The sequence below is a fragment of the Astatotilapia calliptera genome, chromosome 22 (assembly GCF_900246225.1).
Source record: "Astatotilapia calliptera chromosome 22, fAstCal1.2, whole genome shotgun sequence".
Lineage (NCBI taxonomy): Eukaryota > Metazoa > Chordata > Actinopteri > Cichliformes > Cichlidae > Astatotilapia > Astatotilapia calliptera.
Genome location: NC_039322.1, coordinates 13,286,418 through 13,305,700, shown reverse-complemented (window position 1 = coordinate 13,305,700; position 19,283 = coordinate 13,286,418). Strand labels below are relative to the sequence as shown.

The following is a 19,283-nucleotide window of genomic DNA, read 5'->3' as shown; positions in this document are numbered from 1 at the left end:
ATTTTTCCAACTAGATAAAAGTCTAATACAACCCAAGAAAACAGCTTAGCCACACTTTGTAATATCTGTGTTCGGATATTACAAAGTCATTTTATTAAAAAAATGGCCTATTAAGGTTAAATGTGAGCTAAATATGATATTGTAGTCCATTCGTAAGAGTGTTTTGAAGTGCTTATTTTACTAGTTGACCTCTGTGAGGCAAACATACAAAATGCTGTATGCTATCTGTCAGGCTCATATGCATTTTTTAAAATCCAAATCAAATCAAAACAAAGCTTTTATGCAATGAAAGGTTCATTAAAACAATGTAAATATACATTTCAAAACAATTCTATGGGGCAACTGTTGCCAAGTCATGATGATGTCATAGGCTCCATTCCCCAAATTCCACAGTTAGATTTGATTTTGTGATCTGAACACTTCAAGACAAACTTCAGACAAAAAAACTAAGAAAAACAGTCACAAAACTCAAGATGAGTGAAGAAGGCCAGCCGCCATACAAGTCGAGCTCAGTGTATAATGAACTCCGTTCGGAGGGACAATTTTGTGATGCAATCATCAAAGTGGAGGATGTTGAATTTCCGGTCCACAGGGTCATCCTGTGTAACTGTACGCCGTACTTCAGGTGAGTTGCTTACCTGATAATGTGAAGGACAGTTGACTGGTTTATACCTGTGAAAAATGTAATTCATGTACTTAGTCTGTGAAACAGTGCCAACAAAAAGGAACGGGTTGAATCATAAAACTTTTGTGATAGAAAGACTTTGTCACGGTCAACTGACAGATACACCCAAAACATAATGCAAACATTTGCAGATTTCATCTTTACCTTCACAGAGATTCCACTTCAGTAAATGTGCCATTTAAAAAGCACTGTGAATCACTTGGTGATTGTGTGAAGTCTAATTGAAGTGTTTTATTAAGTTACATTAATATCTTCCCCACTGTTATTGAGACAGTAAGACACACCAGACTTCCTGATACTAAAAAGGTTGAACTGTGTTATACAGTTATACGCTGAGCAAAAGTTTTGAGTTGCCTCTCATTTTTTTATATTTTGCTTTGAAACAGATGATTTTTTAAAAGTCCACTTGAGCAATAGTTCTCAACGTGTTTTTTTGAAGACTTATAAAGGTTTGGTTTGGACATTTTTCACCCTTTTTAGTCCAGTGCTTGTACCCGAGGAATGGTTTTGTTTTTGTTCATTTGTTTATTTGTTTGTTAAGCCATTTAACGCAGATATATGAATCATTCAAGCATAAAAAGGACACTAAAACTCAAAGGATGAACCATTATTGTTTCTACACATAACGCATACTTAGTGAAGAACCAATTTTAAAGACAAATGGTAAATGGCCTGCATTTGTATAGCGCTTTACTCAGTCCCTAAGGACCCCAAAGCGCTTTACACTACATTCAGTCATTCACCTATTCACACACACATTCACACACTGGCAATGGCAAGCTACGTTGTAGCCACAGCTGCCCTGGGGCGCACTGACAGAGGCAAAACAAGGAGTAGCACGTATTAAAAAAAGTAATGTTCTACAGCAAATGAACAGTATCTGAAAGTCATGTCCTTAAGAAAAAAGAAAGAATGCAGCAAATTCATGACACATTCATGAAACAGACTGAGGTATGCCAAATTACGCAATAACTAGACTAAATATCAGGGTAAACTGGCCCTATGGAGTTGATTTCAATATTTGTCATAGAGGTACAACAGTGAGTGTTTAGAGTTAACTTTAAAGCACGGTGGAGGCTCTGTCATGGTGTGGGACTGCATTGTGTTTGGCAATAGCTTCATAAACATGCTGCCAATGTAATAAAGACATTGAAAACCCAACAATCAAGTGCACTAAACATGTACAAACTCTGTTTTGGAGTTACTTGGAGTACTTGTGCATGACATAGTTTATTATCTTGTTGCCTCCACACCTTTTAATATTCTCTACTCTGTCTCCATCTCTACCCTCAGGGCTCTTTTCACCCACTGCAGCGACCCAGACAAACAGGTCTTCAACATACCTGGCTTGTCTTCTGAGATGATGGCACTCATCATTAACTTTGCATACACCGGCTCAGTTTCCATAACGGGGGAAAATGTAGTGGAACTTCTCATGGCAGCTGATCAATTCAATGCAATGGACATTGTGAAACTCTGCTCTGACTTCCTCGGGGAGCAACTGTGCCCAGAGAACTGCGTTGGCATTTGGCAGTTCACAAAAGTATGCTTATCACCCGAACTACGCGCCAAGGCCTACCACTACATCATCAATAACTTTAAGCAGGTTGTTCTTGAGGAGGAGTTCCTGCAGCTAACTGTGGAGGAACTTGCTGACATCCTTGATAGAGACGACCTCAATGTGCAGTTGGAGACCACTGTGTATGAAGTGCTTACAAAGTGGATTAGCCATGTACCTGCAGAACGGAAACAACACCTCACCGCTCTGTTGCACAAGGTCTATAAACTTTCATTACTACATTTAGTTTGGACTTAAATCTTCAGCATTTAAGTCATAGATTGAGTCGATCCATCTGGGTATAAGGATGCTTTAATATCTCAAGATGTTGCTCTTTTCAGCTGTAGCCAAACCACATTTAAGAAATTCTCTTCAAGAGCATTAAAACCGTATCAGATCTCTACACACAAACTAGCGGGGCGACCGTGGCTCAGGGGGTTGGGAAGCGTATCTGTAACCGGAAGGTCGCCGGTTCGATCCCCGGGCTCTCTGTCCTGGTCGTTTACACTACCGCCTACTGGTGTTGGCCAGAGGGGTCGATGGCACGATATGGCAGCCTCGCTTCTGTCAGTCTGCCCCAGGGCAGCTGTGGCTACAACCGTAGCTGCCCCCACCAGTGTGTGAATGAATAGTGGCATTGTAAATCGCTATATAAATCCAGTCCATTATTATTATAGAATAAATTATATTTATTAAGTATAGTTGCTAGGGCTATGACTAAAAACTGTCCCTGCTGACGAAAAGGCTAATGGTGTCTGACTTTGGTCGCTCTCTTGCTAGCAATAAGAAAATTAAACAACATTAGGAGCATTATCCTAAAGAAGCTTGAGTTTACTAAAACTGATGTAGTTGAAATTCATAGTCATATTCTCTTCTGTCATCTCTCTGTAGGTCCGACTGGGATTGATGACGTCAGACTACCTAAAGGACAATTTGCTGTCTAGTGAGCTGGTGGGGGCCAATTCTGAGTGCGTGTCCATGATAAGTAATGTCATCTTAGACATACATGGTCTAGGAAGCAGACCCTTCATGTCTGGCTTGTGTCACCCTCTTGCTCGTCCCCGCCTGCCTCATTCCATCCTGCTGGCCATTGGGGGGTGGAGTGGTGGTGATCCAACTAACGGCATCGAGGCCTACGATTGCCGGGCTAACCGCTGGGTAAACGTAACGAACAACCTCGAGTGTCCTCGTGCTTATCATGGAGCCGCCTTCCTCAACGGGTACGTCTACTTCATTGGTGGCTTCGACAGGGTGGAGCATTTCAGCAGCGTCCGTAGGTTTGACCTGACCACTCGCGCCTGTAATGAGGTGGGGCCCATGCACTTCCGCCGCTGCTATGTGAGTGTGACTGTGTTGAACGGGTTCATCTATGCCCTGGGAGGCTACGACGGGCATGTACGACTCAGCAGTGCAGAGCGCTATCAACCTGAAATCAACCAGTGGAGTCTTATTGCACCGATGCACGAACAGAGGAGCGACGCCAGCTGCACAACACTTAACAACCGGGTGGGTGAAGTAAAAGAGTAGCAGAGAAATAGAGTAGGGTCTCAGGCACACAGGCCTAGAGACCTGTCAGCAACCTTTGGTAACAACCAGTAGCTAGGGAAAAATGTGTACTCCTCAGCTGGTTAGGCAGTGATTGTATGAAAGACTCTACAGATTTCTACAGCAAATAGTTTGTGAGTATTTGCAGACAAGTCAGAGTACTCCATGCAAACCTCAACAGTCTGCTTACGACCAAAGGAAACACAGGGAGGCTTGTGGTGCAACACCTTCCTGGTTACAATTTCACAGTAGTGACAGCCATCAACCTCCAGCAAACACTTGCCAACCAGTCAGGGAATACACATTTTTACAGTGAAGCGAGGTGCAAGATAGGTCACAAACTGGTTTCTATGTTCATGTTTTCAAATTTAAAAGTATAGTTTAAAAAGTTGAAAAATATACTAATATATATCTATTTTGTTTCTAACTGATCACAAGTGCATCTTTGCATTTATGTACAGTACTTTAGTTGAGTTGACTTGTCAACTAAAATATAACAGATATTAAAAAAATAGTAAAACACATCATTATTTTATTATATTATGATCCCAGATTACAATTATTTATTTGCATTCCTGAACAGAAAAATTAGCCTTATTGATTGAATGTTATGTTTGATTCATTTCTGGGTTTCTGACTGAAAGAAGTCCCACATACTCAGGTAAAATTTGGGTGCATAAACATGTTTTTATGACAGGTAATTGTAAAACACACACATTTGTTATTACCAGTGTTGGGTAAGTTACTTTAAATTAGTAACTTAGTTACATTACTAGTTACTTCTATCAAAAGTAACTCAGTTACTTCAAGTTACTCGTTACTTTCAGAGTAACTAGTCACTAGGGAAAGTAACTTTGGTTTAACTCAGAATTCTCTTGTTAATGTGTTGCTTCCGTAACTGGATACCCAGCAAGATTGCCAGTCTTCTAGCTTGCTTACTCACCACAAGTGCACTGTGCCACCTACCAATAGAAAGGAAAAAATAATGTGCACATTTCCACGAGAGAAATCCCACGCCTGATTCTATCCTAGATGTAGGTAACACCAGACTGCAGATGAGCTGCATGCAGAGCTGGACTGGGATAAAAAATCGTCCCGGGCATTTTGACCATTAGGAAAAATCATAAAGCCTTTGAATGAAAATAAATGCTGTTGTGACAGTGATGTACACTGTTCTGATGGTATATATGTATCAATCTATCAATTGTTTGTTGCAAGACTCAGATAATTATTTTTTTAAAAGTGAGACATTTTAAATGAGAATAAGAAAGTATTTCCTTGTGCCCCCCTTTCCCTACATGCCCTACATGCCCTACATCAACTCATTCATGTTAACTAAAAGGTAAACCTGTTTCTCCATCACAGCTCTGATGATTCAATAAGGACATCTCCTGGTTTCATCTTCGTGTTTCCCTCTCATCACATAACCAAACCGATATCATGACCAGCAGGTTTACAGCTGTGGCTCCAGCCAACATCAGCTGATACTAGAAATTAATATTAAATAAATTCTAACAACAGCTGATCAAGCTTAAAAGTGCTGCTGTTGTTTACCGCGACATCCGCTGGTTTCCTCTTTCTGGCGCAAAGTGGGCGATAAATAAACAAGAGAGAAAAGCCGATCAGCTGATCATTGATCAGTTTCATGATTGAAGTAGAAACAGGAGAGGGACTGTGAGAGGATGAGAGAAGAAGAGGCAGCTGTGCAGCAAACACAGAATAACTCCAGCTTTGTGTCTTTTTCATTGTAGCTGAAGTCCGGGACAAACTGTTCCTTTTCACCTCAATACGAAACGCGTAATATTTTCTCTGAATACGAGACGATTCAGTTTTTTACGGGACGGTTGGAAACTCTAATAATTAACCTATGAACAAAATAAAGTTCAACATCAGTAACATCATAGCACCCACCCAGCTGTATAGAAACTCCATCATGCTAGCTAGCACGCAGTACGAAAAAGTCAGCACAACGAAAATAAACTCCACCTAAACTTGGTTCATATCTGACCCAGATGGACTGCAGGTTATAACTTCTTACCTGAAGTTCAGTTCACCTGACACTCTCGGACCAGCGGCTGCTTCGGGTCTCTCCTCTTGCCTCCCTTTTCCTTCATCCACCTGCTGGCTTCCACCACTTGCTAATGTTATTGAATCTGTGGAAGCTCCGCGATAGCCACCACACGAAGTAACGAATAACGAGCCTATCTAAATCCCAGTAACGCGTTCCCGGTTTTGGCATAATAACTAGTTACCGTGCTCGTTACCACAATAATAACGTAGTTACTGTAACGCGTTACTTAATAACGCGTTAGTCCCAACACTGGTTATTACACATTTGTATTTTCAGTTGGACACTTGGGTACTGAGTATCGGTCTTACTTCACAAATGATGTGGAAACATTTCACTTACAGGTAACATTGTTTCCAACTGAAATCTAAGAAATGTAAAGATATTTAATGTCCCTTTTTTGTTTTCAGATTTACATTTGTGGTGGATTCAATGGCAACGAGTGTCTACAGACAGCTGAATATTACAACCCAGAGAGCAACCAGTGGACGATGATCAGTCCCATGAACAGCCGCCGCAGCGGGATAGGTGTCATTGCATATGCGGATCATGTCTTTGCAGTAAGACCACAAAGTAGTGCTGACACTCACGTAACATACAAATCAAATCTGTAATGTGCTTCGATCAGCAAGGCTTAACACAGATTTGGCTGACACAGAATTTTGTTAACTTTGTTTTGTATTTATCAATGATCAGACTCCTATCCTGACCACAGGTTCAGAGAAGGCATTCTTACTCATTCTATGTATTAATTTAACCGATTAATGTTTCTGCCTCATTTTTTTTTCATGTGCCTCATTACCAAAATGTTGTGTCTTTAATGATTTCACTGATGATTTCACATTTCACTCAGTACAACAGAAATACTTATTCAAAACCAACATTGTCATCCTCATCGTTCCATAGAGGACATATGTTAGAGACAATTTCAAACTCATCCTGCAACACCTTTAGAAAAATGAGGGAATAAGCCAAGTGATTAGAACTCATCCTCTGGGGACGGTAGGCATTTTAGCTATAAATTTTATCTTGCTATTTGCCTTAAAACCACTTATTTAGTTGTTTTGCAGCTGCACCCTTTGGTAAAAAGCAAAGATTTTAGTCTCACCTTCTGAGACACCCTTCTTTATTTAGCTAGCTACCGTTTAGTATTTATTTTCTATTCAGACTAAGTCTCTATTCAAATAAAGGAAAAGTTATTATCAGCAGAATGCAGTGACCTTACCCTGGTGCTGACCTCAGGGTCTTTGATCAGGCTTTTAGGCCCCAAGGCCTGTCAGGGCTACTTTAATCTGTTATAGGAAGAAAGGACTGGAACTCAATGTTCCTTTTTGGACTAAAGGCAAAAGAGCTGTGAAGACATTTATACTGAAAACACAAATACTTTTTGTCGAGGGCTATTCATCTTTGTTGATAATAGCGTGGTGTGATAGACAACAGTGCTTTAATAGCTGTAGTTGAGGCTTGAGTGAAAAAAGGTCTCACAGACTTCCACAACAGCTGGCTTCTACTTTATTTTACTTTCTCCTTTTAATTCAGAAGTCATTTTCACACACCACTGCACCCTGATCTTTTCTAGACATTCCCAACAAATGTGGGCCTGTGAGGATGCAAATACTGGGACATTAATGGGCCTTTTTTAAACAACTTTTATGTGTAAACTCCATATAACAGCATGAGAATATGTCAGGTGTTCGCTTTATCCAGGTAAAACCCTAAACCAATCAGAGTATTTCCAGTAGTCAGATCACACCTAAGGTAAACAATCTCCTTGTATCTGCTACATATTAAGGGAAACTTTGGACAGTATTGCAACTTAATTCTTCAGTCATTTTCTGGAGTATCTGTGCAAAAACAGCTAAAGACATATAGCAGGTACATTTTCTTACAGGGGTACGGTGAAGCTGGTTACACTTACATTCAATCATTTGACCCACGTATTTACTTTTAGGTTGGTGGCTTCGATGGAAACAACCGTCTGCGCACCGCTGAGGCTTACAACCCACATTCCAATACGTGGAACCTCGTGTCCTCTATGCTGACCCCCCGCAGCAACTTTGGCATTGAGGTAATTGACGATCGCCTCTTTGTCGTCGGGGGTTTCAACGGCTTCACCACCACTTCGAACGTTGAGTACTACGACGCTTTAACCAATGAGTGGTATGAGGCGTGCGACATGGAGATTTTCCGCAGCGCCTTGAGCTGCTGTGTGGTGTCCGGACTTTGCAACATGACTGAGTACACCTTTCCTCGTGACTTCCTGCCACTTGCCAATGTGCCAGAAGAAGCAATGGAGTCAGCAGAGTCCACGTAACATCTTTAAAGTGCTGTACTGCCATGTGTTAACATCTGAGACTCCAACATGAAGGACTGAAATAAATCTTTAGAGCATTAAACTGCTGGTGAACTGGACATTTTTTGTAGGTATCTCAAAAACCTTCAGTAGGAGAGCCTGCACTGTAGATACTGGGTTTTATTAAGAGAATGCAATTGCAACAATAACAAATTGAAAAGATTTTTTCATTCCCTGTAATGTATGGCTGCTGAGTAGCCATACCAGACATGCACACAGGGTGACTAGATCACAATAAGCCGCATGTCAGACTTTTCAACTCTTGCTAGGTAAACACAATAAAAATAAAGGGAAGTTTTCACTCCCCCTTGTTATTTCAGCTGCGCTTCTGTCTGGTAACAGTCTATAGGTTTGAGTAAGGATGTATCCATAGGTCTTTTTGGAGCACTAGCTGACAATTTATGAATCTTTAGCCAAATATCACACAAATATACTGTGTCGCTTCACACCATTTTTTCTCTTATGTGAAACTGAAAAATAACTCTATTTCTCAGTATATCTGTCATCTGCTTTGTGGTATTTTCCACTATATTGCACAGAATGATATATTTGTTCATGATAAAAGCACCAACTTTATATGTACTGAGGAAAATCCAGTGTTTAGAAAGGTGGATGTCCTGCAGAGCCTGTAAAATGTGGGACATTGGTTCAAGATGTGGGAGAGGGGGGAAAGCATAAAAATGCTGTGCAGTCCCCCTTATAGAGGGACATCTGATCCCCCAACCTGCACAACATGAAGGTTGAAGCAACACCAGTAACACAACACCTTATGGAGGTAAACGTGTAGACAGTGATGTGCAAAGCTGTTCATAGGAACATCCTCCATCCATGGTGGTATCATCTTTATTCTGATGCTGAATTGATTGATTTATGAATTTACTGTAAACATTTCTTACATTTTTCTTATTGCAAGCAGACAAACCTGTCCCAGGATTGTTCCTGCTGCTCCATTTTATAAACACTCTAAATCAAACTCATTCCATTATAATTTTAATTTTAGGATGATGTTTTCATTAAATGCTCTACATCTGCATCAAACCAGGCTTGTCATATACAACCTGCTTTTAGTCGTATATATTATATCTTTGAGCAATTGCTCAGCAACAGAGTTGGACGTGCGTGCAGTTTGTGCTCAGACAGGTGACTGCTTGCACCTGTCTGTGGTAACACTGTCAAGCACCGTCATTATAACAGTCTTGCACTATACATGCAGTGCGTATATCATATTGTGGCTCTATAAAAATCTATTTAGATCATAAACCTGTGTTTTGTTTGTTTGTTTTTTTGTTTCTTACTACTATTGTACATCAGTAAAGTGCAGGAGGCCATTTTTCCAACTAGATAAAAGTCTAATACAACCCAAGAAAACAGCTTAACCATGAATCACACTTTGTAATATCTGTGTTTGGCACTGTCATGTATTTTTAGACTCATATGTTTAATAACAAATATTTTGGCTTGTGTAGTAAGGAAAGTACAGGGGGGTATACTTTTTACTCTTTAATTATTTTATTTGCATTTTTCTAATCACTAGGGTTTGAGAGTAACGCAATTTCTATTCTGTGTATGTCCTGTACATGTGGCAGTATTGACAAATAAAGTTGACTTGACTTGACTTGACTTGACTTGAAGTGTCCACAAAGAATTTTTTCCAATGACCTAGCATGCATAAAAACAGGACCATCACTAATACACAATACTTTGACTCTGTTCATGTTACAGCATTGTGTATTAAAATGTGGGTAAAAACTGATGGTTACAAATGTTTATTTGTGTGTTTGTAGTTTCCTGGGGAGATAAACTGGATTGCATTTTTGTTGGGAACTGTTATTTCAACATAACGGAGTCTAGTACAGCACGTCCCCAACAACTGGAACCTCAGTAATAACAGAGCCAACACACGAAACCATAAAATGCAGAAAAATCTGAAAAAACGTCCTATTAACGTTGAATATGAGCTAAATATGATATTGTAGTCCATTCGTAAGAGTGTTTTGAAGTGCTTATTTTACTAGTTGACCTCTGTGAGGCAAACATACAAAATGCTGTATGCTATCTGTGAGGCTCATATGCAATTTTTTAAATCCAAATCAAATCAAAACAAAGCTTTTATGCAATGAAAGGTTCATTAAAACAATGTAAATATACATTTCAAAACAATTCTATGGGGCAACTGTTGCCAAGTCATGATGATGTCATAGGCTCCATTCCCCAAATTCCACAGTTAGGTTTGATTTTGTGATCTGAACACTTCAAGACAAACTTCAGACAAAAAAACTAAGAAAAACAGTCACAAAACTCAAGATGAGTGAAGAAGGCCAGCCGCCATACAAGTCGAGCTCAGTGTATAATGAACTCCGTTCGGAGGGACAATTTTGTGATGCAATCATCAAAGTGGAGGATGTTGAATTTCCGGTCCACAGGGTCATCCTGTGTAACTGTACGCCGTACTTCAGGTGAGTTGCTTACCTGATAATGTGAAGGACAGTTGACTGGTTTATACCTGTGAAAAATGTAATTCATGTACTTAGTCTGTGAAACAGTGCCAACAAAAAGGAACGGGTTGAATCATAAAACTTTTGTGATAGAAAGACTTTGTCACGGTCAACTGACAGATACACCCAAAACATAATGCAAACATTTGCAGATTTCATCTTTACCTTCACAGAGATTCCACTTCAGTAAATGTGCCATTTAAAAAGCACTGTGAATCACTTGGTGATTGTGTGAAGTCTAATTGAAGTGTTTTATTAAGTTATATTAATATCTTCCCCACTGTTTGATACAGTAAGACACACCAGACTTCCTGATACTAAAAATGTTGAATTTTGTTATACAGTTATACGCTGAGCAAAAGTTTTGAGTTGCCTCTCATTTTTTTATATTTTGCTTTGAAACAAATGATTTTTTAAAAGTCCACTTGAGCAATAGTTCTCAACGTGTTTTTTTTGAAGGCTTGTAAAGGTTTCGTTTGGACATTTTTCACCCTTTTTAGTCCAGTGCTTGTACCCGAGGAATGGTTTTGTTTTTGTTCATTTGTTTATTTGTTTGTTAAGCCATTTAAGGCTGATCTGTTTTCTGTCATACAGTGAAAGCTTGACGGAGCTACAATGGCCTAATTTTCTGCTTAACTTTGTAAATTATAACAAGTTCCGCTTTAGTGCTATACCAGTCAGAAAAACAAACAAAAACAAAACAAGGCTTATGTTGCAAATGCAATAAATTGTCAGTCTTTCTTTTAAATGCGTTTCTTAGTACATAATTTTAATATTGTAGAGAACCCAAACATATTCTGCGAGCAGTCTTTGGTTCAAGTTGAATGATTTTAGTCAGTGGCGGGGTTGGGGTTTCTTTGCCAAGCCCAAATAAACTCACTTGTACAGCTCAGAATAGGTTCAAGTTAATGCATTCCCATTCGCGCACACTCATATTCAGACTCCTCAGAATGCAGAAGCCAGTGATCAAGCCGCTGACCTGCTAATTTATTGACCACCAGATGTATCTTGTAAGCCACTGCCATCGTGCACACATGTGGCACAGTGGTGCAGTGATTAGCGAACAAAAACGCATATGAGGCTAAACTGGCAATTCTTAATTAGTCATAGGTGTGAGTGTGAATGTCCTTTCTGTCTCTCTGTGACAGACTGGCAACCTGTCTGGATGCATAGACGGGTGCCACATTCTCAAGGCACGAGTCTCAATATTAGAAGCAGGTGTATGCCTTATACTGTCATCACTGCCACCCTGCTGCATCTGACTGAAGCATCCTGATGCCAGGCTGAGCATGCATGACGCATGATCCCGCGTGATCCCTTGCATGACCATCTGACTGTTCTTGGTGGAAGTGACTTGACAGAGCTATCGAGATGAAGTTCTCTAACCTGTACAACAACCTGGCCTGTGGCAGTTTGCGTGTCGCCTCCACATTGCCAAAGATCACTAGCATATCCAGACACTTCCTTGGCCAGCATTTAGTGTTGATGTCTCTCCCACTGAATATGCCTGGGCAATTTTGGGCTGGCATGTTCATTAGAGGCAACCAGAACCCATTGCAGCTGGATGCTGCATTTATCTATGAATGGAAAGAAATTGCTCAACAACAGATCTGCAGTCTGTGCTCAGACAGGTGACTGCTTGCACCTGTCTGAGGTAATACTGTCAAGCACCGTCATTATAACAGTCTTGTACTATACATACAGTGTATATATGTGTTTTGTTTCTTTCTTTCTTACTACTATTGTACATCAGTAAAGTGCAGGAGCCCATTTTTCCAACTAGATAAAAGTCTAATACAACCCAAGAAAACAGCTTAGCCATGAATCACACTTTGTAATATCTGTGTTTGGATATTACAAAGTGATTTTATTAAACAAAATGGCCTATTAAGGTTAAATATGAGCTAAATATGATATTGTAGTCCATTCGTAAGAGTGTTTTGAAGTGCTTATTTTACTAGGTGACCTCTGTGAGGCAAACATACAAAATGCTGTATGCTATCTGTGAGGCTCATATGCAATTTCTTAAATCCAAATCAAATCAAAACAAAGCTTTTTTTTTATGCAATGTAAATATACATTTCAAAACAATTCATGGCAACAGTTGCGAAGTCATGATGATGTCATGGGCTCCATTCCCCAAATTCCACAGTTAGGTTTGATTTTGAACACTTCAAGACAAACTGCAGACAAAAAAACTAAGAAAAGCAGTCACAAAACTCAAGATGAGTGAAGAAGGCCAGCTGCCATACAAGTCGAGCTCAGTAAATAATGAACTCTGTTTGGAGGGACAATTTTGTGATGCAATCATCAAAGTGGAGGATGTTGAATTTCCGGTCCACAGGATCATCCTATGTAACTGTACGCCGTACTTCAGGTGAGTTGCTTACCTGATAATGTGAAGGACAGTTGACTGATTTATACCTGTGAAAAATGTAATTCATGGTCTTAGTTGGTGAAACAGTGCCAACCAAAAGGAACAGGTTGAATCATAAAACTTTTCTGATAGAAAGACTTTGTCACGGTCAACTGACAGATACACCCAAAACATAATGCAAACATTTGCAGATTTCATCATTACCTTCACAGAGCTCCAGATTCCACTTCAGTAAATGTGCCATTTAAAAAGCACTGTGAATCACTTGGTGATTATATGAACTAAATTCAGACTGTGTTGAACTGAAGTCTAATTTATGTGTTTTATTAAGTTACAACATTTTGATGCACTCTTATCAACCCAATAAAACACACCAGGCTTACTGATACTAAAAAGATTGAACTCTGTTATAAAGTCATACGCTGAGCAAAAGTTTATAGATGAGTTTTTGTTCATTTGTTTATTTGTTTGTTAAGCCATTTAATGCTGATCTATGAATCATTCAAGCATAAAAAGGACACCTACCATAACTCGAAGGATGAACCATTATTGTTTCTACACATAACACACAACTTAGTGAAGAACCAGCGTTAAAGACAAAACAAGGAGTAGCACACATAAAAAAGTAATGATCTACAGCAGATGAACAGTATCTGAAAGTCATGTCCTTAAGAAGTCCAGCAAATTCCTGACACAAAACCATTTAATCCATCTACTTATCATGAAACCTCATCAGAAATGGTTGTGGAAGGAAAACAGAGACTGTAATTAAGCAACATGCACTGGAACTTCCATAAGGAAAGGAAACAGACTGAGGTATGCCAAATTATGCAATAACTAGACTAAAGATCAGAGCAAACTGGCCTTATGGAGTTGATTTCAACATTTGTCATAGAGGTACAACAGTGAGTGTCTAGAGTTAACTTTAAAACACGGTGGAGGCTCTGTCGTGGTGTGGGACTGCATTGTGTTTGGCAAAAGCTTCATAAACATGGTGCCAATGTAATAAAGACATTGAAAACCCAACAATCAAGCGCACTAAACATGTACAAACTCTGTTTTGGAGTTATATACTCTATGGCAATATGGACTAGACATTACAAGACTATCACAGTAATCACATAGCAACACATGTAATTAGGAAATCATTTCCATTCCTGTCAACAGATTTTATATATTTATCTTGCTTGTGCATGACATAGTTTATTATCTTGTTGCCTCCACACCTTTTAATATTCTCTACTCTGTCTCCATCTCTACCCTCAGGGCTCTTTTCAGCCGCTGGAGCAACCCAGACAAACAGGTCTTCAACATACCTGGCGTGTCTCCTGAGATGATGGGACTCATCATTGACTTTGCATACACCGGCTCAGTTTCCATAACGGGGGAAAATGTAGTGGAACTTCTCATGGCAGCTGATCAATTCAATGCAATGGACATTGTGAAACTCTGCTCTGACTTCCTCGGGGAGCAACTGTGCCCAGAGAACTGCGTTGGCATTTGGCAGTTCACAAAAGTATGCTTATCACCCGAACTACGCACCAAGGCCTACCACTACATCATCAGTAACTTTGAGCAGGTTGTTCTTGAGGAGGAGTTCCTGCACCTAACTGTGGAGGAACTTGCTGACATCCTTGATAGAGAGGACCTCAATGTGTGGGAGACCACTTTGTATGAAGCGCTTACAAAGTGGATTAGCCATGTACCTGTACAACGGAAACAACACCTCACCGCTCTGTTGTCCAAGGTCTATAAACTTTCATTACTACATTTAGTTTGGACTTAAATCTTCAGCATTTAAGTCATAGATTGAGTCGATCCATCTGGGTATAAGGATGCTTTAATATCTTGAGATGTTGCTCTTTTCAGGTGTAGCCAAACCACATTTAAGAAATTCTCTTCAAGAGCATTAAAACCGTATCAGATCTCTACACACATACTATAGAATAAATTATATTTATTAAGTATAGTTGCTAGGGCTATGACTAAAAACTGTCCCTGTTGACGAAAAGGCTAATGGTGTCTGACTTTGGTCGCTCTCTTGCTAGCAATAAGAAAATTAAACAACATTAGGAGCATTATCCTAAAGAAGCTTTAAGTTTACTTAAACTGATGTAGTTGAAATTCATAGTCACATTCTCTTCTGTCATCTCTCTATAGGTCCGACTGGGATTGATGACGTCAGACTACCTAAAGGACAATGTGCTGTCTAGTGAGCTGGTGGAGGCCAATTCTGAGTGCCTGTCCATGATAAGTAATGCCATCTTAGACATACATGATCTAGGAAGCAGACCCTTCATGTCTGCCTTGTATCACCCTCTTGCTCGTCCCCGCCTGCCTCATTCCATCCTGCTGGCCATTGGGGGGTGGAGTGGTGGTGAGCCAACTAACGGCATCGAGGCCTACGATTGCCGGGCTAACCGCTGGGTCAACGTAACGAACAACCTCGAGTGTCCTCGTGCTTATCATGGAGCCGCCTTCCTCAACGGGTACGTCTACTCCGTTGGTGGCTTCGACGGGGTGGAGCATTTCAACAGCGTCCGTAGGTTTGACCTGACCACTCACGCCTGGAATGAGGTGGCGCCCATGCACTCCCGCCGCTGCTATGTGAGCGTGACTGTGTTGAACGGGTTCATCTATGCCCTGGGAGGCCACGACGGGCATGTACGACTCAGCAGTGCAGAGCGCTATCAACCTGAAATCAACCAGTGGAGTCTTATTGCACCGATGCACGAACAGAGGAGCCTCGCCAGCTGCACAACACTTAACAACCGGGTGGGTGAAGTAAAACAGTAGCAGAGAAATAGAGTAGGGTCTAAGGCACACAGGCCTAGAGACCTGTCAGCAACCTTTGGTAACAACCAGTTGCTAGGGGAAAATGTGTACTCCTCAGCTGGTTAGGCAGTGGTTGTATGAAAGACTCTACAGATTTCTACAGCAAATAGTTTGAGTATTTGCAGTAAGTCAGAGTACTCCATGCAAACCTCAACAGTCTGCTTACAACCAAAGGAAACACAAGGAGGCTTGTGGTGCAAAACCTTCCTGGTTACAATTTCACAGTAGTGACAGCCATCAACCTCCAGCAAACCACTTGCCAACCAGTCAGGGAATACACATTTTTACAGTGAAGCGAGGTGCAAGATAGGTCACAAACTGGTTTCTATGTTCATGTTTTCAAATTTAAAAGTATAGTTTAAAAAGTTGAAAAATATACTAATATATATCTATTTTGTTTCTAACTGATCACAAGTGCATCTTTGCATTTATGTACAGTACTTTATTTGAGTTGACTTGTCAACTAAAATATAACAGATATTAAAAAAATAGTAAAACACATCAATATTTTATTATATTAAGATCCCAGATTACAATTATATATCTGCATTCCTGAACAGAAAAATTAGCCTTATTGATTGAATGTTATGTTTGATTCATTTCTGGCTTTCTGACTGAAAGAAGTCCCACATACTCAGGTAAAATTTGGGTGCATAAACATGTTTTTATGACAGGTAATTGTAAAACACACACATTTGTTATTACACATTTGTATTTTCAGTTGGACACTTGGGTACTGAGTATCGGTCTTACTTCACAAATGATGTGGAAACATTTCACTTACAGGTAACATTGTTTCCAACTGAAATCTAAGAAATGTAAAGATATTTAATGTCCCTTTTTTGTTTTCAGATTTACATTTGTGGTGGACTCAATGGCAACGAGTGTCTGCAGACAGCTGAATATTACAACCCAGAGAGCAACCAGTGGACGATGATCAGTCCCATGAACAGCCGCCGCAGCGGGATAGGTGTCATTGCATATGCGGATCATGTCTTTGCAGTAAGACCACAAAGTAGTGCTGACACTCACGTAACATACAAATCAAATCTGTAATGTGCTTTGATCAGCAAGGCTTAACACAGATTTGGCTGACACAGAATTTGGCTAACTTTGTTTTGTATTTATCAATGATCAGATTCCTATCCTGACCACAGGTTCAGAGAAGGCATTCTTACTCATTCTATGTATTAATTTAACTGATTAGTGATGTTTCTGCCTCTCTTTTTTTTTTCATGTGCCTCATTCCCAAAATGTTGTGTCTTTGATGATTTCACATTTCACTCAGTACAACAGAAATACTTATTCAAAACCAACATTGTCATCCTCATCGTTCCATAGAGGACATATGTTAGAGACAATTTCAAACTTATCCTGCAATACCTTTAGAAAAATGAGGGAATAAGCCAAGTGATTAGAACTCATCCTCTGGGGACGGTAGGCCTTTTAGCTGTAAATTTATCTTGCTATTTGCCTTAAAACCACTTATTTAGTTGTTTTGCAGCTGCACCCTTTGGTAAAAAGCAAAGATTTTAGTCTCACCTTCTGAGACACACTTCTTTATTTAGCTAGCTACCGTTTAGTATTTATTTTCTATTCAGACTAAGTCTCTATTCAAAAAAAGGAAAAGTTATCATCAGCAGAATGCAGTGACCTTACCCTGGTGCTGACCTCAGGGTCTTTGATCAGGCTTATAGGCACTTATAGCCTGTCAGGGCTACTTTAATCTGTTATAGGAAGAAAGGACTGGAACTCAGTGTTCCTTTTTGGACTAAAGGCAAAAGAGCTGTGAAGACATTTATACTGAAAACACAAATACTTTTTGTCGAGGGCTATTCATCTTTGTTGATAATAGCGTGGTGTAATAGACAACAGCACTTTAATAGCTGTAGTTGAGGCTTGAGTGAAAAAAGGTCTCATACAGACTTCCACAACAGCTGGCTTCTACTTTATTTTACTTTCTCCTTTTAATTCAGAAGTCATTTTCACACACCACTGCACCCTGATCTTTTCTAGACATTCCCAACAAATGCGGGCCTGTGAAAATGCAAATACTGGGACGTTAATGGGCCTTTTTTAAACAACTTTTATGTGTAAACTCCATATAACAGCATGAGAATATGTCAGGTAGCTGTTCGCTTTATCCAGGTAAAACCCTAAACCAATCAGAGTATTTCCAGTAGTCAGATCACACCTAAGGTAAACAATTTCCTTGTATCTGCTACATATTAAGGGCAACTTTGGACAATATTGCAACTTAATTCTTCCGTCACTTTCTGGAGTATCTGTGCAAAAGCAGCTAAAGACATATAGCAGGTGCATTTTCTTACAGGGGTACGGTGAAGCTGGTTACACTTACATTCAATCATTTGACCCACGTATTTACTTTTAGGTTGGTGGCTTCGATGGAAACAACCGTCTGCGCACCGCTGAGGCTTACAACCCACATTCCAATACGTGGAACCTCGTGTCCTCTATGCTGACCCCCCGCAGCAACTTTGGCATTGAGGTAATTGACGATCGCCTCTTTGTCGTCGGGGGTTTCAACGGCTTCACCACCACTTCGAACGTTGAGTACTACGACACTTTAACCAATGAGTGGTATGAGGCGTGCGACATGGAGATTTTCCGCAGCGCCTTGAGCTGCTGTGTGGTGTCCGGACTTTGCAACATGACTGAGTACACCTTTCCTCGTGACTTCCTGCCACTTGCCAATGTGCCAGAAGAAGCAATGGAGTCAGCAGAGTCCACATAACATCTTTAAAGTGCTGTACTGCCATGTGTTAACATCTGAGTCTCCAACATGAAGGACTGAAATAAATCTTTAGAGCATTAAACCGCTGGTGAACTGGACATTTTTTGTAGGTATCTCAAAAACCTTCAGTAGGAGAGCCTGCACTGTAGATACTGGGTTTTATTAAGAGAATGCAATTGCAACAATAACAAATTGAAAAGATTTTTTCATTCCCTGTAATGTATGGCTGCTGAGTAGCCATACCAGACATGCACACAGGGTGACTAGATCACAATAAGCCGCATGTCAGACTTTTCAACTCTTGCTAGGTAAACACAATAAAAATAAAGGGAAGTTTTCACTCCCCCTTGTTATTTCAGCTGCGCTTCTGTCTGGTAACAGTCTATAGGTTTGAGTAAGGATGTATCCATAGGTCTTTTTGGAGCACTAGCTGACAATTTATGAATCTTTAGCCAAATATCACACAAATATACTGTGTCGCTTCACACCATTTTTTCTCTTATGTGAAACTGAAAAATAACTCTATTTCTCAGTATATCTGTCATCTGCTTTGTGGTATTTTCCACTATATTGCACAGAATGATATATTTGTTCATGATAAAAGCACCAACT

The 19,283-nt window shown here is 40.0% G+C and overlaps 2 protein-coding genes across 3 annotated transcripts; both read left to right on the top strand.

Moving 5' to 3' along the window:
- The first annotated feature begins 321 nt into the window (after positions 1–321).
- Positions 322–8,252, top strand: LOC113014658 (kelch-like protein 10). Its single transcript, XM_026156326.1, has 5 exons — positions 322–625; positions 1,979–2,462; positions 3,135–3,749; positions 6,267–6,416; positions 7,808–8,252. The coding sequence occupies exons 1-5, from the start codon at positions 474–476 to the stop codon at positions 8,168–8,170; spliced, it is 1,764 nt and encodes a 587-aa protein (XP_026012111.1). The 5' UTR covers positions 322–473; the 3' UTR covers positions 8,171–8,252.
- Positions 8,253–10,349: 2,097 nt separating this feature from the next.
- LOC113014683 (kelch-like protein 10) lies at positions 10,350–18,741 on the top strand. Of its 2 annotated transcripts, none has more exons than XM_026156357.1 (5): positions 10,350–10,665; positions 14,348–14,828; positions 15,242–15,856; positions 16,769–16,918; positions 18,309–18,741. In XM_026156357.1, exons 1-5 carry the CDS (start codon positions 10,514–10,516, stop codon positions 18,669–18,671), a joined length of 1,761 nt encoding a protein of 586 aa, XP_026012142.1. In that variant the 5' UTR covers positions 10,350–10,513; the 3' UTR covers positions 18,672–18,741. The 2 variants fall into 2 exon arrangements, with proteins under 2 accessions (XP_026012142.1, XP_026012143.1); XM_026156358.1 differs by lacking the exon at positions 10,350–10,665 and adding an exon at positions 12,853–13,081.
- Positions 18,742–19,283: the final 542 nt, after the last annotated feature.